We start from the raw sequence: 23,777 nt of genomic DNA on the forward strand, positions 1-23,777 counted from the left end.
GTATCTTGCAACCTTGACAAACTCACTTACTAGTTCTAGTAGATTTTTTTGTGGATTTCTTTAGATTTTGTATGTATATAATCATATCATCTACAAATAGAGATAATTTTTTTCCCTTTCCAATCTTTATGCATTTTATTTCCTTTTCTTGCCTTTATTGCACTGGCTGGAACTTGTAGCACGATGATGAATATGTGAAGCCATCTGAACCTAGATTTTTCTTTATGGGCAACTATTTAGCTATATATCTCTAATAGATGGATGTCTATCCATGTTATATATTTCTTCTTGAGTGAGCTTTAATGGTTTATATCTTTTAAGAAATTTGTATGTTTCATCTATGCAATTAAATTTACTGGTGTAAATTTATCAATAGCATTCCTTTATAATCCATTTAATGTCTGCATGATCTGTAATAATGGTTCCTTATTCACTTCTGATATTTGTAATTCACATCATCTTTTTTTTTATCATTCTGGCTATAAGTTTAGTCATTTTAGTTTAACTGACTTTTATTGCTATCTCATTGATTACAGCTTTTCATTTCTTTCTTTCTTCATGCTTTCTTTGTCATTTTCCCCCTAGTTTTTAACAGTGGAATCTTAAATCATTTATTTGAAACAATTCTATTAGTACAAGCATAGATGGGTGTAACTTTCCCTCTAACTAGTGTCTAGCAGTCCTGCTAAAGCTGATTCAGAAGCACTCCACAAATTAGAAGTCCTCATTTCATTTTCTATTAATTTAATATATTTTCTAATTTACCTTGTGATTTTTTGGAATATGGCTAATTGGAAGTATGTTATTTAATTTCCAAATATTGAAAGATTTTCCGGATATATTTTTATTGATTTCAAGTTTCATTATTGTCATTAGAACATACTTGTGATATTTTAATCTTTGTAAATCTCTTGAGATTTACATTAGAGCCCAGAATATGGACAATCTAAGTGCATGTGTAATCTAGGCCTATATACACTGATGATAGTAATCAGGAAGTAAGGTCTCTGGGACACTTTCTTAGAATCTTGCAGACAAAATCAGAGAGGTGGCACTTCTGGATAGCTGACACACATGGCAAAATTAAGCACTATTTCTATTCTCTCTCAGTTCGTTTTTATCCCCATCTTTTTTTTTCTCTTGGACACATTTTAATGCCTTTTCCCATTTCAGCTGTGTCTAGTTGCCTCTTTGCCCCAGCTCCCTCTCTTCTTTCTTTGCTTTTTCTTCTTTAGACCCCTTGTTCTCCTCATTACTACCCTATCTGGCTCACCTTCTCCTCCCAGCAAATACTGGCCCTTTTAAACAATAATGCTTACTTTTACATAAATTAGTTTTTCATCTTCAATTCCTGAATACTAAGTCTGTAATAAGAATGTTTTATCTATAACAAGAATACGTATCTCTAATATCAGCCCATAAGGACAAAACAAAAGGAAGATTAAGCATTTTAATCCTTCATAATCTGAATTGGTACCTAATGGAACACAGACACTGCCCCTAGAATATCTCTGATCAATTTCCATCTCCATAAAGCCTACATGGAGCCCTAGTTTACAAAATTTACAAAATTGAGCAGTACTTAGACTGTCCACTAGATGGCAAAAATTACACGGAGACCTAAAATAGAAAAATGATTTTATAGAATGATAGTTGTTACAGACAAAAGGAAGATTTTTTTTCCTTTTTACAAATGATGTAAGTAGCAAATAAAATATCCTAAAACTACCTTAAGTCTTTATTCACGAAAAATTCCTTCCAAATCCTATTACCTTATAATTTGTTATGAATCAGAAACAAAGCAAAAATAAATAGAACAATGATTATGTAGAGGAAATGTTTCTCAGCTATAGGGACTAAGCAGAAGGTGGACAATTATTCATGATTGAAGTAGGAATAAATAAAATGAAAATTTACTATAAGTAGTCCTGTGAATAAAATGGTCTAGATTTAAAAAAACACTATAAATCACTTATAAGTAATAACTTTGTCTAGAGGGGAAACATTAATGATCATGTGAAGGGGACATATTCAAATAACATAATAGTTCAGTAAGGATGAATATATTATTAGGGGTGGAGTTGATTACTATAATTAATCACTGACTTAAGATCTGTTGAACCAAATTAAAATCATCTCCATGTACTCTGTCATATGCAATAAAATGACAAATAATAGGTCAGTGACCTTGATATTTCACGCATTCATGCAAATCAATAAACAAGTGGAACTCCATCAAACTAAAAATCTTCTGCACAGCAAAAGAAACAAGCAACAAAATGAAAAGGCAACCTATGGAGTGGTACAATGTATTTGCAAATCATATGATAAGGGATTTGGATTTTGATTAATATCCAAAATAGATAAAAAAAGAAAAAATGCATACAACTCAAGAAGCAAATAAGCTAATGACCTGGTTTTAAAATGGACAGAGGAACTGAATAGATAATTTTCCAAAGGAGACGTACAAATTGCCAACAGGCACATGAAAAGGTGCTTGACATCACTAAGCATCAGGGAAATGCAAATCAAAAACATAATGAGATATCACTTTACACCTAGAAAGCCATTATACCTCATACCTCTCCACAAGATATACATTATTACACAAAGGGGAAAAGATATAATTACGTTAAGGGTCTTAGGAAGGGAGATTATCATGGTTTTTCCAGGTGGACCCAAAGCAAACACAAGGGTCCTTATATGTGGATAAGGGAGGCGGGACTGAGTCAGAGAAAGAGATGAGGGGGTAGAAGAAGAGGTCAGAGGAATTCTATATCTGGGAGTCAGCCAAGGGGTGTGGGCAGCATCTAGAAGCTGGGAAAGGCAAGGAAATAGATTCTCCCCTAGAGCCTCCAGAAAGGAACACATTCCACTGACATCTTGAGTTTAGCCCTGTGAGACCCATTTTGGACTTCTGACCTCCAGAACTGTAAGGTAAAAAAAATTGTGATGTTTGAAGCCACTGTGCTTGTGGTAATTTGTTATGGCAGCCATAAGAAACTAATGCAACTCCTTAGAAAAAACATATCAGGTATTTATTTTAAAGCAAACAGGTAATTACTTAAACCTGAGTAAGATTCACTTATGTCTCAGAAAAGACTACATAAAAGCATCCATCTTATGTTACACAAAATGAAATTTTTTTTCCTTGCAGCTGGTAAAATAATTATTTGTGAAGAAAGGCCTGACTCCCTGAGAATGTACTTGAGTAAGCACATCGCAAGTAGGATACACACTCTGGAAATGACGAGTGTGCAAGTTTCACTGGTAAGAGGAAAATAATCCTACATAATAAAAGAAACCAATGAGGGGGTGCAAGACTGAGCTGCGATGGGACAATTGTTGGAGAGGGGGATGTGGAATCTAGGAATAGGACACAGAGTACATGTCCTGGTGACCGTGTGAACAAAATGCCAGGAGCTACATGCTGTGACCCTCTCTTCATGGTTTCTGTATTACTCAGCTGTTTGCTGAGACAATAAACAGTCCCAAAGTCTCAGTGGCTTAAACAGTGAACAATTATTTCTCACTCATAGAGTGTTGGCTATGGCTCTCCTGGGCCTAGCTGGGTTCCTGGTTTCAGCTGTGCTTTGTTTCAGATCTTTACTGTGTCTCATGCTGGGACTCAGGCTGAAGAAGTAGCTGCTGTCTAAGCATGCTGCTCTCCCGGAGGATGGTAAGAGTGAAGGACGGTGATGGGCTTCTGCTAGAAAAAGGCAACCTGTCACTCCCACCCATGGGAGTCACATGGGCCAGCCAAGTCAGTGGGAAAGGGAATTAGGGTCAGGGAGAAAGAGTGTATATTTGCTGAACAGTATTTTAATCTACTATAAAACTTCAGTCAAATTAAGAAAATTACGATAAACCTGGTATCACGTGAAATTTGGTGAAAGCCAGAGTGTATGATGAGTTTTGCATTAAGGTCTTCACAGAGCTGAAACAGTGAGCCCAAGTGAATAAGAAAAACAGCAAGAGGGGGAAAAAATGGTCACGGTCTTATTTATTCAGCCCAAAGTAAAAGGAAAGTAAATTAACACTTTTATAAGTGACATCTCTTCATCAGGTACTATGCTAAATAATTTCATAACAAGTTTTTCAGATGAGGAAACAAGTTCAGGAAGGTTAAGGTTGTTGCCCAAGTTTGAGTTCCATGATGGTAATTCAGGAATGTATCATTAAGGAAAGTTGAAGAACTAAGGAACAGAGGGGCTCTGAGTGGAATCTGTGGGCATAGAAAGTCATCATATGTAAAAACACAAAAAGATGGCAACCTCCATCAAAACTGAAACAGACCTGATTTATTTGGAAATGAGTTTAAAACAAGCTGGTTCAGTAGCCAAGGCGAAGACATGGTCCAGGGGTTTCTGAAAGATAGCAGGACGGCACCAGCACCCAGGACACTGGCTGGTGCCAGCAGAGGCTGTAGTTTTAGAGAGAGAACCAAGGGAACAAATTCAGCCAAGTCTGTGGTGGAGCTAAGACAGGACCACTCGTAGCCCATTAGAAATACCCTTGAAAGTAAGAAAATTTGCTTTTCTTCCTTTGGCACAGACCTGTGTCAGGACACATAGCAAGTCCCACTTGCTCCCTACAAGAGGGTGGCCCAAATCTGCACAACCTTGGCATAAGAAGAGGAAGGGTGAAGGTTGCAATACAGGACGTCAACCATAAATAAAGGTATTCCTCCAAGCTGTTCATATGAGTGAGAAGAGTAGTCTGTTTATATGGCTGCCTCAAGGAAGTTTAAATATTCACCTAAAATTGAATATATATTAAATAGTTGTCTTCTTTTGTTAAACTTCGTAAAGAGTAAATGTGCTCTATTTTAGATACTACTACCAGGAACACTGAAAAGTAATTCTCAATGTAATAGCGTTCTAAGATTTTAAATACTTAGGAGAATTAATAATAATGAGCTCGCAATTAAACTCAAGTCAAATATTGTTCCACTAGGCCTGCATTTAGAGTATGCATTTTCCCCAAATGGGTAGTAATTCAAAAGTAGTTCAAATTATAAAATATATAGAAAGTTCTTTCTCTGTCTTACCTAGTTTTTTATGAGATGTCCCATGTCAAAATTCCATCCAGCCTTCATCATCTGATTCAAACCCTCTCTTCTTCTCCAAGGCTAACCTTGGTCAGGCCTCCACAAAGGAGCCCTCCCTCCTCTGATTCTTGGGTCCTTTGCTTGTGCCTCTGTTAATGACTTAACTTTTATTATGATGGGTAAGTTTTGATTGGAACACCCAGAAAAACTACTTATGAAGGCAAGCCTGGCCAAAAGTTTCTCTTTTATTTGAAATCACCCCTGACACTCTCTAACCTACTCTATGTAGTTAATCACTCCCTCCCTGTATGCTAATTGGAAAGGAAGTGTTCACATAGCCTGACCTTTATTAACTTGAACGTTGAGAAGGATTGGGGTGGTGGCAGAAGACTAAACATTTGTGAGATCATTGAGGGCAGAGGATATAAGATACCTTTTTGTTATTTGCTCCCTTATACATAATATAGAATCTAGATCAGAGGTCTCAGCCTGGGCACTTTTGTCATTTGGGGTCAGATAAGGGCTTATAGGGGGCTGTCTTGTGCAATATAGGATAGTTAGCAGTATTCCTCCTCAGTCCTGACAGCCAAAATTCTCTCTGGACATCGCCAAATATTCCTTGGGGAACAAAATTACCACCAGTTGAGAACCACTGACTTAAACCAGAGTGGAAATTAAGTGTGTGTTGAGTTGCTGTCAGAAATTGTCAGGTTTTTCCCTCCACTTCAGCACTTCCACATCTCCTAGCACTAGCGAGGCGTTCAACAAACATATTTAAATGAATGAGCCGTTCAAATAAGTTGCAAATAATGCACAAGTCTTTCCTCTGAGCCATTAAAAGCAGAGTTTATAAGACTGATATATATCCATCTATTCATGAGAGAGATGGTATGGTATATTAATTAATGGGGCGAATTCTGGAGTCAGACTGGGTAGGTTCAAACCCAGAGTGCGTGGGTTCACATCCCTGCTTGCAGCTTCGTAGCTCAGTAAGCTCCAGCAAGTCGTTAAGCCTTGCTGCACCTCAACATCGTCGTCATAAAATGAGGATGCAAACAGTACCTATCTCACCAAGACTGTGAAGACTGCATAGGGCATATGCAGAGCACTTGGAACAGTGCCTGACATGCGTCAGTTATCATGTAAATAGCAAACTGAATACCTACTGTACTCCGGGCATTTTACGGGTGATGGAGGTTTAACTATGGACGAAATATTGAAGCTCTCATGGAGCTTGCAATCTGAAAGGCTAGGAGGAAAGGGAGAAATAATAAAGAGCTGTAAGTGACAGAACGGCAGGACAGACAGGAAAGCTGCACTGAGGTCCCAAATGAGGCAAAGAAGCCGTCCCAGGAGACAGCTAAAGGAAGAGCCTTTCCAGGAACAGTCCTGAAGTCAGACCACACTGCATGTGTTTAAGGTATGGCAAGGAGCACAGTGCGGACTACATACTATATATTATGTTTTTTAAAAGGAAAGAATATTATTTACCAATATGCTAAAATTCCCTTTGAGGGAAAAGAAGGTAAGTAAATTTTAAAACACTACAAAAACATGCCAAAAATATAACATGTTTTGTTTGGGTGATGAGACTACAGTTGATGCATATTTTTTTCTTTTCTGTAATACCCAAATTTCCTGAATACATATTAATATAATATCCCTAAAAAATCAAAAGCACTTTATCAATGAAAGTACATAAAATACAAGAGGATTTCCATTTATACAGGATTATTTATTATTTTTTTCCTCTATTTTATAGCCAGAATGTTAATATTTTTGCTTTATTTTGAACGTTCTAATGCAGGCTCAACGTAGTATGTTGCAAAGTTTACTTTTACTAATATCTCATCTAATATTTTGACTGAAAAGTTTTTTTCTGCCCATATATTGAACACAAACTGTATTTTTTCAACTGACAAGTCATGATAAGAGACATATGTCTTTTGAAATTTCTTCACATCTTCTACGGTAAAAATGGCTCTCCATGTCACAAGCTTTTCTTCAAATGATTAGTCGGCAAAAATGCTGTGATAGTTCACTTAACTGTTCTTTCAAAACAGACTTTTCTAATCCAAGGCAGCAGCAAAGGATTTGCAGGCATGAAATTACACATCTAGAAAACAAGTGATAGCTTTAATGTCTTCATTTATGTTCAAGTATATTTCTTAAATTCTGTGCCTCAGCTACAACACAATTATAATTTAGCATTGATACTTCCGCATTTCACAATCATTTTTAAATGAATAATGAAGTTACCCACTTTGAGTCTGACAGAAATATAACTTTTTAAGTTTGCTGTCTTTTGCAGTGTCTTCTGATAATTTTCTTGACCTAGTATTTCTATTATACTTTAACACATACAAAACTAAAATTTCACTAGAAACTGGAAACATGCATTGCCAGAGTGAAAGGATTGGGGGTGGCTTTAATTGTTTGCCCTCATGAGATACACAAAATGTGGGAGTGGTGTTTCCACGGGTTCTACTGCTTTATTTCCCTAAAGAAGTGAAGTGTAGATCACAGAAATTCTTCTCTTCTTATAGCTATGTGGTCATTAAAAAAGAGAGAGAGAGAGATGGTAGGAGAGAAAGATGTAGATCGAATCCAAAAAACAAAATTTCTTGAAAAATAAAGATTAAGCTTTATAAAAGGGGAATTTAGGGAAATTCTCTCTTAAATTTATCTACCTAGAATCAATAGGGCCAAACATTCTTCTAAGTATCATAACTATACCGTTGAGGGGATGGAGAGAGTGTGAAGTTGAGACTTTTATATGATCTCCTATTGCCATCAGGCTCCCTCTCTGCCCCTCCTTTTTTTTTTCCTTTTTACACTATAGGTGAAGGGTAGGTTAGTACCCTACCTAGTGTGGTTGCTGGTAAGTACACAGAATAACTGTATGAATTTTTATTTCATGTAACTATTTAAAAGAATGCCAGTGTAAGACATATTCACACATACACACACAAAGGTATTTCACATACCTAAATAACTATGTATTTTTTAAAATAAGCACCAAAAATTATTTTAATAGATGCATAGCATTTTCAGTTCTTCCCAAATATAATTACTTCATTTTAAGTTTTATGTAATGATTAGGTATGTATTATATTAACTATAATCAAATGTATTTATCCGAAATATTTTTAGAATAGAATTTAAAAATATACTAATAGCTTTAAATCTTTGAAAAATCTCTATATGCATGCAAAATTGTATTTTTTATAACTCATTGAGAGACTATAAATAAAAATGTCTTAATCATTCCGTGTATTTTCACATTACACTTTCACTCAACAGTGTCAGAATATTAATTACCAATATGCTTAAGAACAGTTCTTAAAAATATTAAGCATTTCAAAGTTGAAGAAAATCTCAAACTTGGTTATTATATGCAAAAGTGGTGTCCCTTCCTAAAAAACAAAGAAATAAAAAGCAACAAGAAAAACTACTTGTTCACTTCGTATCTTCTTACCTTCACTCAGTTCTTGTATATCAAATGTAGTGTCCAAAGTTGTATCTGCAGATATCTCCTTTCCATAATTAGCAGTTAATTGATGATATCTACCCATGAAGAGAAAATATATATGAATTCCAGCACTCATGAATATTTAGCTCAATTCAGAATATATAATTAACAAACCAAACCCTTAGACATTAGCTAATGCCTTCCCAAGTACATCACATGCTCACTGCTGACCTCGAGCCTCTTCTGAAGCCAACTCCAGCAACAGACATCATTTTTATCTCACATACTCCCATTCTCTGGCACTTCTCTTCTTGTTGTCATAAATAAGCCACTAGCAGGGTAGAAAAAGTGGCTTTAGGTTATCCTTGGTGTGTTAGTTCGCTAGGGCTGCCATAACATGATACCACAGATTGGGTGACTTAAACAACAGAAATTTATTTTCTTGCAATTCTGAAGGCTGGAAGTCCCAGATCAAGGTGCCTGCAGGGTTGGTTTCCTCTGAGGGCCATATAGGAAGGATCTGTCTGTTCCAAGCCTCTCTCCTTGGCTAAGTTTTCCCTCTGAACACCAGCACCCTAGATGTGTCTCTATTTTCCTGATCTCCTCTTAGAAGGACACCTGTCAAATTGGATTACAGCCCACCCTAATTGCACAGTCATTTTAACTTAACACCTCTTTAAATGCCCTCTCTCCATACACAGTCAACTAAATTCTGAAGTACTGGGAGGTGGGACTTACACATGAATTTTGGAGGAGCACAGATCAGTTAAGCTCATAACACTTGGGCTTACCAGTAAACTGACAAAGGGAAGACAATTAACTCAGTCTGAGACTGAAACATATCTAGTAAAGAATAAACTTTTTCTCCTTGCCTGAAAAGAGCTCATTCTAGCCACTCATGAACAGGCATATGATTAGAGAATTTCAGTGAAAGAAATGAGGCAATGTATGAGTTACAACTAACTGTAAAATAAATATCTAAATATAATTCCCTCATTTGAGACAGTTTCACTCATTTTTTAAAAACTATGTATATGAAAAACATATTCTATGTTCCCATTCTTACCAAGCCCCAGAACCAGGAAAGAGATCTAACAAATGGTCCTAGAAAGCAGAGGCTGTGTACTGAATATGGTGGATGGCCAACCGCTACTCAAGCAACAAAAGTCACAACTACAGAGAGCTTAGTTCCTGTTACAAAAGAGGGGCAAAAACAAGCAAACAAACAATGACAGGGGAATTAGATTGCAGCTTAGAGTTATTTGCAGTTTTTATTAAATGCTAAAAGTTCCCACGTCCTAAAAGTAATTGCTTAGTCATTAGGAAGTTACCTCTCTTTTACGTCTTAGGGAAAAAGAAAAGTAATATAATGCTGTTAGAATTTTCATCATTGAAAATGTTAAAGTAACACTGAGGTGGTAAAAATTCCACGGTCATTTATTTATTCTTAAATTAATGATGGAGCAAACCACAAAAAGAATGTTCTAAAAACCACTTGGGGGAGATGAAAGAAGTTTGTGAGATTTCCTTTCAATTACATACCCAATGATAGCTTCACAAGATATACAAGCAAGTTATTTAGATATACAATCACTGTTTTCAGACCAACAGATCTATTACTATACAGATATATGTGTCCCGTAGTTTCATATATCCAGACTTTCTAAGTGATGAATGAACAGTTAGGAATCTCTGTTATAAAGCAAATAATCCTTTTTATAGTATAGATATTCACCAGTAATTTATCTCTTTATTTCATTTAAATTTTTAAACATATGGTTTGCTTAAAAACCCAGGTAAAACAAGATACACATGTCTGATATTGCAAAGAAGGAAATAGTGTTTTCAATTATGGTTCATATATTTAATCAATTATGAATTCCTTAGTTTCTAAAGTTCAATTAAATTAAGACTTTTAAAATAAATATCTGAGTGTGTATATGAAAATTATTTCTTTCCCTCTCTCCCTCTCCCCCTTTGATTGTCACATGAAATTAATGGCTAAAATATGAATTTTAGGTGGAAGAAGAATAAGAAAGCAATAAAATAACAAAAATACCTATGCATAATTTATAATTACTGTTAAAATTATAAAGAAAATATTCTACATGTTTAAATTCATTAGCTGTGAAATAATCTGTTCATTGCACCTTATTTTCTCACTGATTATTAAAATCAGAAATTCGTGTTCATTATTAAAATTTTGTCTTTTGGGTATAATGAGAATATACTTAAGAATTCTGAATTCTGAAAACTTATCAAACTATCGTTATCTAAAGACACAATAACAATAATATTGTTTTTGAATAAACTTGAAAAAAACTTTACTAATATGTAAAAACACTTCAAGGGTCTTGTGTGGATTAATCATCTTTTGCCCAATTCTATTGCCCATTTATTTTTTTGTTGTTGAAATATAGTTGATGTACAATATTATACAAGTTACAGGTATACAGCATAGTGATTCAGTTTTTAAAGGTTACACTCCTTTAAAGTTCTTATGAAGTATTTGCTATATTCCCTGCACTGTACAATATATCCTTGTAGCTTATTTATTTTATACATAGTAGTTTGTACCTTCTAATCCCTACCGTTATCTTGCTCCTCTCTGCTTCCTCTCCCTACTGGTAACCACTAGTTTGTTCTCTGTATCTGTGAGTCTGTTTCTTTTTTCATTATATTCACTAGTTTGTTTTATTTTAAAATTCTACATAGAGGTGATATCACACAGTATTTGTCTCTTTCTCTCTGACTTACTTCACTCAGCATAATACCCTCCAAATCTATTCTCCATCAGATCTGAATGAGAGCCTTGCTGGGTAGGGCATTCTTGGTTGTAGATTTTTGCCTTTCATTGCTTTAAGTATGTTGTGCCACTCCCTTCTGGCCTGCAGTTTCTGCTGAAAAATCAGATAGTCTTAAAGAAGTTCCCTTGTATGTTATCTGCCGCTTTTCCCTTGTTGCTTTTAATATTCTCTCTTTATCTTTAACTTTTGTGATTTTAATTACAATGTGTCTTGATACGTTCTTCTTTGGGTTAATCCTATATGGGACGTTCTGCCCTCCCTGGGCGTGGATATCTGTTTCCTTTCCCAAGTTAGGGAAGTTTTCAGCTATTATCTCTTCAAATGTATTCGCAGCCCACTTCTCTCTCTCTTCTCCTTCTGGGACCCCTATAGTGTGAGTATTAGTGTGTTCGATGTTGTCTCAGAGGTCTCTTAAACTGTCCTTGTTCCTTTTCATTCTTTTTTTCTTTTTTCTGTTCAGCAGCAGTGATTTCCACTACTCTGTCTTCCAGCCTGTTTTGTCCCCAGAGCTATTTGCTCTAGGGGTTCCCTCTGTGTGGGCTGGGTGGGTCCTTCTGTTGTGACAGGCTGATTACCGTGGGTGGTCTGGTAGGCATGGTTGGCCCCTAACCAGGCTGCCAGGCCCTGCCTTGTGCAGGGCCTGCAGGACATTGGTTGGCAGGGCTGGGTCATGAGGCAGCTGACTGCAGAGTATTCTTTGGTGTAGGTTTTTCCTGGGGTTCCCTGTGGCTAGTGCTGGCTCACAGGTGGGTGCAGACAGGGTCCAGGATACCCTGGGGCTGTTGCCCACCCTCTGGTAGGTGAAGCCAGATCCTGGGGCTAGTGCCAGCTTACTGACTGACAGAACTGGATCATGGGGTCTGCTTGCAGGGCCCAGGGGTCCCAGAGCTGGTGTCAAATCGCTAGTGGGTGAGGCTGGTCCCAGGGAAGGATCTGGGCTGCTCATTGTGGGGGCCAGGTCCATGGGCTATGGGACTGTGGCTCATATCTGCCTGAGGGTGGGTGAGGCTGGTCCTGAGGCTAGAGCATGCTCACTGGTGGGTGGGGCCAGGGCCCAGCAGGTCCCAGGGCAGAGTATTACCTGCTAGTGGATGGGCTGGGTTTGCAAGCTGCAGAATTTGTGTCTGCCCACTTGTGGGTGGAACTAGGTCCAGGGTTTTCAGGTTGGAGGGCCCTGGGGGTTCTGGGTCTGATGCCTGCACACTAGAGTATGGGTCCAGGTCTGGGCCCATGGATGGCTGTGGGTTCAGGGAGTCTTACGGCAGCTGCTGGTGGGTAGAGCTGTGTCCCTGCCTAGTTATTTGCTTAACCTGAGGCATCCAGCACTGGTGCCTATAGGCTGTTGAGCCAGGGCAAGGCTGGGTCCTGAGGCTAATAACCCAAAGGAAGGTTTCCAAAATGGTGCCTGCCAGCACCAGTGTCCACATGGTAGAACCAGCACCCAGATGGCTGGCACCAGTGTCTACATCCGCAAGGTGAGGTCCAGTTGCTTCCTGCCCCTCCAGGAGACTCTCCAAGATCAGCAGGTAAGTCTGACCCAGGCTTCTTTCAAATTACTGCCTCTGCTCTGAGTCCTGGAGAGTGTGATGTTTTGTATGTGCCCTTTAAGAGTGAAGCCTCCATTTCCCCCAGCCCTCTGAAGCCACATGCTCTGAGGGCTTGTATTCCCAGTGCCAGACTCCAGGCTGGGGAGCTCGATGTGGGGCTCAGACCCTTCACTCCTGTGGGAGAATCGCTGCAATTCCTATTCTTCCCTTGTTTGTGGGTCACCCACCTCGGGGAGTGGGACTTGACTATATCATGACTCTGCCCCTCCTGCCTGTGTCCTTGTGGTTGCTTCTTTATCACTTTCCCTGTAGAAGATCTTTTCTCGTAGGTTCTGGTCTGTTTTGTCAATGGTCGTCATGAAATAGTTAAGTTTTGGTGCGCCCGAGAGAGGAGGCGAGCTCAGGCTCTGCCACTGTTGCCGATCTCCTCTTAGGTTTTTTATGTTTTATTAATGGCTTTGTCACTGTTGGCTGGAACGCCTGTTCTGGCCTACTTGAAATGCCTGTGCCATTGGGAATTAATCTGTAGACTCGGCCTACCTGCAGTACTTACATTGATCGGGCCCTACAAATGGAAGAAATCAGGCATCTCTGGATCCATGGGTCCAGATTTCTGTTTACCCTGTTGTGGAGCCTACTCCAGCTTTGTACTTTGGGGCTCGCATTTCTTTCCTGATGCTCAAATTCCACACACTTGCTAAAGGATACGCAGCATCACTTACCTGGTAAAACCATTGAAGGAAGCATATTCCTCAGCTGTGAATCCATAAATATCTTGGCGGGATAGGTCCACTTCTTGCTGAAGAAGAAGACTGACTAAACTCGATGGTTCATCGCTCAGAGCAATCATAAGGGCTGTTCTGGAGCAGGAGATATAAATAAATGTTCATTTATGAATCTTAAACTTGTGTTTTTAAAAAGTTAAGTCTTTTAAATTTACTGTTCATATGTAGGATCTCTACCAGGAAAGGAGTCAGGACAAGGATGTAAAATGTGGGGCAAATCTGCTCAGAGAGGTGTGCCAATCACAGGTCATGTCGTAGACTGAAGAAAAGAGACCCTAGGAAGCAGCTAGTTCAGCAGATCTCAATCCCTGCTCCCTGGAACCCTTTTCTAGGAGATGTCTCAGAAATTCTATGGAGGGGTGTATCTGAGACTCTGGGTGCCCCATCCCCATTTAACTATAGCATCTGGGACTGAGAGGTTGAGTTCCTGTGGAAGGTTCTAACATTACAAAAAATAATAATAGTAATAACCAGTATGGCCCAACTCTTTGATACTACAGATGGAAAAATAGATCCTGGGAATTCAGGTAATTTGTCCAAAATCATATGGCAAATCTTTTCAATAGCAAATATATATAGGCTTAATTCAAATTGTGGGCAAGAGCAGACTGGAGTATTTAAGAAATGAGCACTTAGCATTTTATATATATTCCTGTTAGATAGCTGTAGTTATATGCTCTTGTTTAACATTAATTATACCTTTGATTTTTATCTGAAGCATTCACATCTGCCCCTCTCTTCAGAAGAAATTCTACCATTTCTGCATTATTTTCAGTAATGGCAAGTAAAAGTGGAGTATACCCATCCTGAAAAAATTATTTCAAAGTGATTATTTATAATACTGTACCAACATTATATGCCTTTTAGAATTAAGTTCAATTCAAAAATAAGGATGCTTATATGAAACTTCTGAATGTACACTCAAATTTTAAAAGATTTTGACATATAACAAAATATGACTTTAGAGATCAAGAAAATAAATTGGAGTTGGCCAGTCAAAAAATAAAAGTTTCTACTTCAGGCTTAATTCAAACTGTGGGCAAGAGCAGCCTGGAATATTTAAGTAATGAGCACTTAGCATTCAACATAAATACTGCAAACCATTAATTCACATTTCATGATTTGTTACAGTTGGGTTTCCATAGGGTTTCATTTAAACCTCCAAGGTTAGCACTTATTTGAGGCTGTCACATAGATAAAGTATCAGTGATCTAAAGTGTTAAGAAGCTTAAAAATAAATACTCATCAGTTATCAATAAAGTCTTAATAGGAGAGTTGGGTTACTTTGAGTATAACAAGTGATTCTCTAATACAACCCTATTCTTATAATTATTCATAAGTTTTTAAGTAAAATTTAAAAAGATGTAGATTTTGTGATTTTTAATCAATATTCATTTTAGGGAAAGCAAACATGTCTCATTTGATATAGACCTTTGATCAGTTATAATTGTTAAACATAATCCTTTGTAGGTCAGGGGTATACTCTGAAATGAAATGGAGAAAGATTTTTTTTAAAAAGGAAATTCTCATCAGTATTGGATCACCTTCTCCTTCACCCTAATTTCACTTTGGAAAATTCACGCTTTGTATAACATGTGTTTCAACAGATATAAATGATCTGCGATGAATTACCTTCTTTCACTACTTTCTAAAATATAATGTGTTGTTTTCAAGAGAAGACTACCTTATTTTGAGCTTCAAGGTTAGCTTTGTGTTCGAGCAATTTTTCAACTAATGAGATACTTGGATGACAGGCAGCGTAGTGAAGAGCAGTATTGCCATCTAAATCCACCAGGTTTGGGTCTGCACTGTGCTCCAGAAGAATAGCAGCACAGCTCTCCTTGTCACGCTGCACTGCCTGGCAGTACAAAAAGAATATATGGGTAACCGATTTACTACTCAGGATCTGATATGTCAAACTAAAGTCTAATACTATGTTCTAAAATATGAAATATAAGAAAAGCTAACTAGGATTAGAAGAAAAATTCAACTGAAAAGGAAAAACTAGCACACCTTAGTCGATGGAGATCTGTTTGCACCATTCCAGACACTTTCTTTGCATTGTTTCTCAATTAAGAGCGAGACAATATTTGAATTTCCATTAGCACAGGCCAGGTGCAAAGGTGTTCTGTATCAATATAATGAAACACAAAGTTAGAGGTAAGTCTTAGTTGGAGAAGATGCCTGCTATACTCAAGAACAAGCAAGATCATATATTGTTAAGGTACTTGCTTCATGTACTTATTTATATTTATGCAACATTTACACTAATTATAATTGCTTTTTACAGAATGAAAATGGCTGTGCAAATGCCTTAAAGATCAAATATTTAACTGGTTTTGCTTTGAAGAAAATTTAACTGTGAGTTAAAAAATGGTTTGTTTTTCTTTTAAAAACACCAAAATGGAGCCTGATCCTTGGAAAGAATGATAAAATTAGACATCCAATAAAACCTAGAAATGTCCTCCAAAATCTGAGGTACATGTGCCGGCTCCCAGGAGGAGGGGGCATTGCCTGTGTTTGGAACCCCTATTCCATGGCATCTGCCCCTAAGAATGTGTCTCTCCCTTTGCTCAGCTATAAAGTTGGCATTTGCATCTAAGAAATGAACACAAAGGCGAAAGCCTAAGGACCCTTTAAGTTGTAGATCTCAACCCAATTTTAACTTATTAAAATAATCTCTGCTTCTCAAAGAGCGATGTTCTGTGTAGCCCTTCCCAGAAACCAAGCACACACTCATGAAGTATGTCAGATAGGAATTAGTTCCGTTTAAACTTTGTAGTGTTTAGCCTGGACTGGCCCTCAGTGAACGTTTATTTATTTGTGAAGGTGGTATCGTCATATCCTTGCTTTTAGGTAATTTTAAAATACAGAGTCCTTATATACATAGCCCCGTTCCCAGATGAGAGACTTCAGATGCCATTGCCCCACTTAATTTTAGGTCCTCAGAAGTAATTTATGGGTCCCCAGACAGACCTGTTATTGACACTAACAGTAGCAAAGTGTGTCCCAGAAGGACTTGAAAATAATGTAGCTTTCAAAGAACTAGACTGACGAAATCCATACATGATGATATAACTTACCATTTATGGGAATAAATCAAGAAAATATTAAAAATAACTTTGAACACTTAGAAATCCAAAGTTCTAATCAAGTTTACCTGAATGTAATCTCTATCAGCAAGACTATAACTACAGTACAAAAAGCGGACACCTAACCAATATATTATTCTGTTTGAAGAAACACTATGATCAGAAAGAGAATGGTCAGCTTGGATGACAGACTAAAGCCAGAAGTTATACATGATTTACATCCTCCATGATAAAGAAGATCTGAATTTAAGGAACCCATACTTGCCAGTCATTGGAAAGGAATACTTTATTGTAGAACAAAAATGACTCCTCAGACATCCACGTGTAGATGAAATATCCCCCAAAATTACCTACTTTATTTTGCTGTGATTCCATCCTTACCAAACACACTTCTGATAACTAATTTGATTTCTCAGAAATCCTGATACAGGGAAAACACTGATTAGCCTTTTTATTAACATCCATAATTTAGCTTAAAGATAAACTTCCTTGCATAATAGGAAGTTTCTCCAGTCTTCAACCCAAACATACAGGGCCAAATGGCTTTAAGCTGACCTAAAATAGCTTCTTGCGGTAGCACAGCAAATCCAACAAACATTTTGATCCATCTCCTTCACTTTTACAGATATCTCAAGAATTTAGTCTTAAGGAACGTAGATGGCTTTTACTCAATTTTTAGATCCATCTCTCTCTCTCTAACTCCAGTTCTCTTTTCTATGAATTAAAATATACAAACAAAACCCAAAAACCAGAAACAAAACCCAATTTCTCTTCTCTAAGAGAAGGTAAGTGGCATTTGTTAATTCCTGGTAGGTCCTCCAAACGTGGCTGCTGTAGCCCTGCTGGATAATTTCACTCTACAAATTAAGTCTTAAACACTATGTGATGAACTTTTATAAAAATTTCAGAGCCCATCCGTGTGTCCCAAGAACATAGGAACTCAGCCACAAATTCAATAGAATAAAATAGCTATGAAAGCTTCAGCTTTCTAAGGAAGTGCTGAGCAATACAGTCCTGTGGTCTTTTACACAAAATCTGAAAGCAAGACTAATTCATGTACAGCAGGAAACATTACAAAGTTTATAAGATCACTCTGCCTTTATAAGACCACTCAGCCTTCAAGACAGTCTTCTAAAGATTTTTACTCAGAATATTTGGCATCCTTTTAAATGACTCATCCTGATTTAAAAAGACAAAATATCTTAAGCATATGTGGATATAACATTTGCCTTCAAGTTTTAGATTTAACTGTTCTTAATCCCAAAGATCACAATTAAAATATTCATTCTTTGTTATGGCCATTTGCCAAATGTGTACACATATAAGGAAAATGCTTCAAGACCAATGTGAATGTTTTTTACCTAATGTCAAAAACAAAAACCATTCTGGTTTTTTTTTTTGAAACAGTTGGATGCAAAACATATATTTACAAAAATTTAGAGAAATGCTTTAAAACCAAGGAAACTATTCGATTTCTAAAAAATCCGTAACTTTTATTTTATTAATGTATTATATTCTTATATTCCCAATTGAAGACTTTCTATTGTTACTTTTTATCTCATAGTACTTATCTTACAAGAAATCTGAATTCTCTGGGGCCTAGTGCTGGTTCCTAGGGTTTCAGGTGAGCTAGTGTCCTGTTTCATTCAAGTTCTGTTTTCTCTCAGTCTGTCAGTCTCTCATATACCAGTGAAAGAACTGTCAGCATAGATTGTGGACAGGTGAAGAATTGTCAGATCCAAGAAATCTCTAACTGAACTTTAGAAAAAGGCATGACTTGGATGTGAAGAGTCATTACTATGGAGACTGAAACGAGAATTGTTTTCCACCACACAGGGGGAGACACCAGGACACAGCTGCCATCTTCAGTTAGGTCCTGTCATGAGAATAATACCCTTCTCATCAGCAGACTTTGTTGGGCTCTTGATCATTTAGAATTCAGGGTAAATGGAGAAGCAACCAGGAAGCTACCTCATACTGGACCATTACATTATTTCCAACTCTAGGCTGGGCATGTTATATCTAATCTGGGTTTGAATAATGTGACTAGAAATATTCATTTGGATTTGACACTTTACCTACCAGGCTATATATAGATCTGAAGGACTTTTTATTAAAAACCATAGAAGTAATTTAATTTTATAGCTGGAAGAGCTATTCAACATCTCCTGTTTATTTTCAAACTTATTAGGCACTGTGCTCTTGAAATAAAACTTATTAGGTGCTTTTGAAGTAAAAACATAGGTACATGCCAAATAAGCAAAGCACATTAACAGAGAGCTACTTGGGTTAAATAAGAAGTAGTCTGCAGTAGGGCTTTGCAGATCTTGGTTTGAAAAACACTAAATCTACTAACAGTTCTGATTTGACAGATGAGATTTAGGAGCAAGGTCATACATATGCAGAGCAGGCCTCAAATTCAGATTTTTATTCCTGAAACAATGTTCTTCCTACTGGGCCACTATGGCCACCATAAACATGATAAAGAACATTTCCATCACTCTAAAAAGTTCCCACATGCCCCTTTACAATCAGTCCCTTTCCCCCAGTCTCCATCTGAAACTATTAATTTGCTTTCTGTGGCTATACTTTTGCCTTTCTAGAATTTCACATAAATGGAGTCATTCAATATATATAGTCTTTTGTATCTAGTTTATTTCAGTTAGCACGACACCTTCAAGATTCATCCATGTTGTTGCACGTGTCAGTAATTCATTTCTTTTATTAATGAGAGATATCCTTTTATTGCTGAACAGTATCTCTAAATTATTATATTTATCTCTATGTATGTATGTATGTGCACATTCATCAAAAAATATTTATTAAGCACTTGCTATGGCTAGGCAAGATTCTAGGTGATAAAGATATAGCAGCAAGCAAAACAGACAAAAATACCTGTGCTTTTGGATCATACATGGCTAGAGGAAGACATCAACAACAACAACAAAAAACTTAAAATACAAGATACAACAGACAGTATTAAGTACTAAAGAGAAAAATCAGGCAGGGAAGAGAGATGGAATACGTCAGCGTGAAGGGGGTACAACTGTAGGTGGAGTAGCCAGGGAAGCACTCACTGAGAAGGTGACAAACTGCTGAAGGAAGTGAGAGAGCACGTCATGTGGACATCTCCGGGGGAAGCACTCCAAGGAAAGGAACTACCAAGTCCAAAGTCCCTAATAATGGCATGTCTGGCATTTCTGTGCAACACTAAAAAGGCCAGGGTAGCTGGAGATGACTGGAAGGGAGAAATGTAGGAGGTAAGAGCAGAGAGATAACAAGGTGGGGTGACGGTCATGTAGGGCTGTATGAGACTTTGGAAGGACGTTGGCTTTACCCCTAATAAGATGGAAAGCCAGTGGAAGTTGTATAGGTAAGGGATGACATCATTTGACAAACATTTTAGAGGATCATTCTGGCCAATGTGTTGAGTATAAACTGAAAAAGTTAAAAGAAAACTAGCTGGGAGGCGATGGCAGTAATTCTGGTTAAGATACAATGGTGCCTTTGATTCGCATGGTAACTGTGAAGGTGGAAAGGAATGGTGGGGTTTTAGATATATTTTGAAGGTGGAACCAAAAAGATTTGCTGTTGAATCAGATGAAGGATGTGAAAGAATGAGAGAAGTCAAACTCTAAGAGTTCCAGCCTAAATGAAGGAAAGAAAGGCTTCAGCATTTACAGAAAGAGAAATGTCTGAGGAGTAATAACAGGAGTGCGGTTTGGGTATGTCTGAGATGTCTGGGCACTGAAGGGATGGAGCCAGTGGCTCTCAGAAGCCAATCGTTAAATTTTCAGTAATTATTCAGTAAACATAACATTGGCAGCCTGAAATCAGGTCTTCTCCGCCCTTTGCCCCACCCCCACCCCTACTCAAGAGCCTGTTTATATTAAACATTTACCAGCACACCTCAGCCTACTAGATACACAAGTGATAGTGTAGGCATTTATATATATGAGTCTAGAGTTCAGGGGAGAGGTCTACTGGAGATAAAAAGTTGGAAGACATCAGAATATGGATACTTAAAGCCAATCTCTCCTCACCAGGCAAATGAAGATAAAGAGAGGGGGAGAGAGAGCGAGAGAGCGAATCCTTCAAGGTCTGAGCCCTCCAATGTTCACCAGTCAGGAAGATGAGGAGAAACCAGGAAGGGAGTCTGAAAAGAAGGGTCCACAGAAGTGGGAGAAATGCCAGGTGAACCAAATGTCCTGAAAGACAATATTTCAAAAACTAGTGATAGGGCACGTGAGAGATGTGGCTGAAATGCCAGCCAGGTAAGACTGAGAACTGACCACCGAATAAAGTCGTGTTGAGGTTATTCTTGACCCTGTAAAGTAATTCAAAGGAGTGGTGCAGGATAAAAGTCAGGTAAAATAGACTGCTTTTGTTAAAAGAGAAGGAGGTAAAACAATCAGCAAGCTGTCACCAAACCTCTAACCACTGTGTCCAGTTGCCTGATAATGATGAAAGGTGATGCCTTTCATGCCCTGGGACTTGAAAACTCCCCAGAAGATTTTAGGTAGGTACATGCAGTACATATTTTCTGTTATTGGTGCCAAATACATAGCATCTACATTTTTAAATATTTATACATAATTTTTTTTTTTGCAGGGAGTGGTGGTTAAGTTTTCTGAGGATCCTCTGAAACTGGAAAAATATTTTCATATGAGATCACATTAAAAAGTTAATTGTTTTGCTGTTTCAAAGTCTTAAAGTCTTAGTAACCACTGTATCTGGTAAGTCACCTCTACTCTTTTCCTATAAGTACATTAGTAATATGGGAAATCTTAGGTGGCTGGGGACAGTATGTACCACAGGATGGGGAAAGGGTGGAGCTCGAGGTGGAGATTAAGGCAGTGGGAGGGGCAGAGGGAATCAGGGAGGACACAAATGCCCTCCAATATCCAGGTAAGCATTTTTATTATTAATTAATTAATTTAGTTAGTTATTTTTATTGAAGTAGTCAGTTACAATGTGTCGATTTCTGGTGTCCAGCACGATGTCCCAGTCACGCATATACATACATATATTTGTTTTCATATTCTTTTTCATTAAAGGTTATTACAAGATATTGAAAATATTTCCCTATGCTATACAGAAGAAACGTTTTAAAATCTATTTTTATATATAGTGAGTAGCATTTGTAAATCTCAAACTCTGAAGTTTATTTTTAAAACAAATAAGCTGAAAGTCAGTCGGGGGAGTGACCCTCTGCCAGTGGTTATCAGACCTCTCCCCGAAGGGCAACACGCAGTGACAAGCAGTGGAGTCCCCCACACAAGTCCCGTTTATGGTTAGAGAACGCAGTGGCCCCAGCTTCCCCTCCATGCCGCCCTTCCTCACTCTGGTCACCTGTGTTCTCGGTCCAGCATGTTCACGTCATGTTTCTTGAGCTGAAGGTACTGCTTCAGCTTCTCCAAATCCCCAACTGAGGCAGCTTTGTGAAGTTTCTTTAAATCCTTATTTCGAAAGTTGTAGCCTGGCTGGGCAGGGGGCCCAATACTGGCCTGGCCTTCAGACAGGTATGAACAGGAACTGTGGGGCTCAACCTTCCTCCGCCATAAGGTGAAAATCTTCTTCATGGCGGCACAGGAGACAGTCCTTCAGTTGGACCAAGAATGTTCCTGGGCCTCCTAACTGCCCTACCTGACCCGCGGGCCCGGGCCCCCTGGCTCGCAGGCTCCTGTGGCCAGGTCTTCACCCCGGTGTAGTGGAAGCTGACCAAAGGTCGGAACCCGGCTGGACCGCTTGCCTCGGTTACCTGGCAACACCCGGGGCCTCGCGCAGCCGTGGTTAGGACCCAGCTGCAGGGTCTACCAGTCAAGATCTTGGATTAACTGTTACACTCTCAGTCTTCCTATTAGATGGAATGCCTTTGGGTAGAAAGCTACCAACTTTCTTACAAATAACCCTTTCGCCTTCAAGGACAGACCTAATGGCGTAAACTCTTGCAGACTGAGATTTACCTTCCTCGTGGTGGAGATGAAACTCCTCTAGGGATCTTGCCTCCAGCTTACCCCTAGCCTGTCACCAACAAGGTTCTCGTGGTACAATTCATCTTTAACAATAACTGAGATCCCTTCATAATCTCAATTTCAAACATACTTTTGAATACCATCTTTCATAATTTAAGCTCACTTTCTCTCACCACAAAACTCAAAAAATCCTTCCAACTCATTGCACCCACAGTCCATTAATTCTGCAACCTTTCTCTGACCTTGACCACCCTGTTCTCTGTCCTCACTTCCCTACTTAACTAGATCAAAGTCCATGGTTAATCATTATCATCACTCCCCTATATATACCTTCAATATCTTTGCCCCACCCCCATTTCTTTTTACTCATCTACCTAAACCACTGACCTAGTTAAATCTAAAACTCCCATCTAAACTTGTTTTCCCTGGGCCACTGGATGTGACTAAAGGAAAATACAAATCTATGCTGTCTTTTCTCACTTTTAGTTCATAAAAACCCTCCTGAAGTGGATTAGTATGCTTCCCGGCAATCCTTAGATATTTCCCTGATCCATTCACACTCACACATTCCTTGAACATTTCATATATTCTCCCTCTTCAAACTCATTCTTGGCTGATGAGCTGGCTTCCTGACCCATGGAGAAAAGAGGATGAATCAGAAGAGAAATTCTGTAGGCTACCAGAACATCTACCTATGTACCTACCCCTTGATAAAAGAGTATTTTTTTGTCTCTCCTGTTCATATTGATGATATGTCCCTGTTTCTATCAAAGCCGGGACTTCTATTATGTACTAGAACCCCGTCCTCTGTATTGCTTCAGCAACTACCCTCTCCTGCTTTCTCATGTCTTTAGTTTCCCTCTCTGATGATATTCTTATTAATGTAAGTACATGCTATTATTTGTCTATCCTAAAAACAAAAACAAAAAAACAAAAAACAAAAAACAAAAAAAACCCCAACAAACTCTTCCTGCAACTATTGCCTCATTTCTCTCCTTTACAGCAAAAATCCTTAGAATTGTCTATAATCTTGTGGCCTCTGCCTACAA

At 38.1% G+C, this 23,777-nt stretch overlaps 1 protein-coding gene across 2 annotated transcripts; it reads right to left on the reverse strand.

Annotated features, from left to right (window-relative positions):
• Positions 1-6,764: 6,764 nt before the first annotated feature.
• Positions 6,765-22,486, reverse strand: ANKRD7 (ankyrin repeat domain 7). 2 transcript variants are annotated; one of them, XM_072964619.1, is made up of 7 exons: positions 22,106-22,486; positions 15,675-15,789; positions 15,346-15,519; positions 14,361-14,467; positions 13,599-13,736; positions 8,529-8,617; positions 6,765-7,166 (listed from the first exon to the last, which is right to left on the reverse strand). In XM_072964619.1, the coding sequence occupies exons 1-7, from the start codon at positions 22,333-22,335 to the stop codon at positions 7,159-7,161; spliced, it is 861 nt and encodes a 286-aa protein (XP_072820720.1). In that variant the 5' UTR covers positions 22,336-22,486; the 3' UTR covers positions 6,765-7,158. The 2 variants fall into 2 exon arrangements, 1 of the variants encoding a protein (XP_072820720.1); XR_012074319.1 differs by lacking the exon at positions 6,765-7,166 and adding an exon at positions 9,589-9,713 and having other exon boundaries at positions 8,534-8,617.
• Between the last annotated feature and the right edge of the window lie 1,291 nt (positions 22,487-23,777).

The sequence above is a fragment of the Vicugna pacos genome, chromosome 7, assembly GCF_048564905.1.
Source record: "Vicugna pacos chromosome 7, VicPac4, whole genome shotgun sequence".
NCBI lineage: Eukaryota > Metazoa > Chordata > Mammalia > Artiodactyla > Camelidae > Vicugna > Vicugna pacos.

Excerpts from the sequence above, each read along its gene's own strand:
- ANKRD7 (XM_072964619.1), bottom strand. The coding sequence starts at position 22,335 with ATGAAGAAGATTTTCACCTTATGGCGGAGGAAGGTTGAGCCCCACAGT. Across the intron at positions 15,790-22,105 it reads ATGCTGGACCGAGAACACAG|AACACCTTTGCACCTGGCCT; the intron begins GTGACCAGAGTG and ends ATATTGATACAG. Across the intron at positions 14,468-15,345 it reads ACCTTGAAGCTCAAAATAAG|GATGGGTATACTCCACTTTT; the intron begins GTAGTCTTCTCT and ends TAATTTTTTCAG.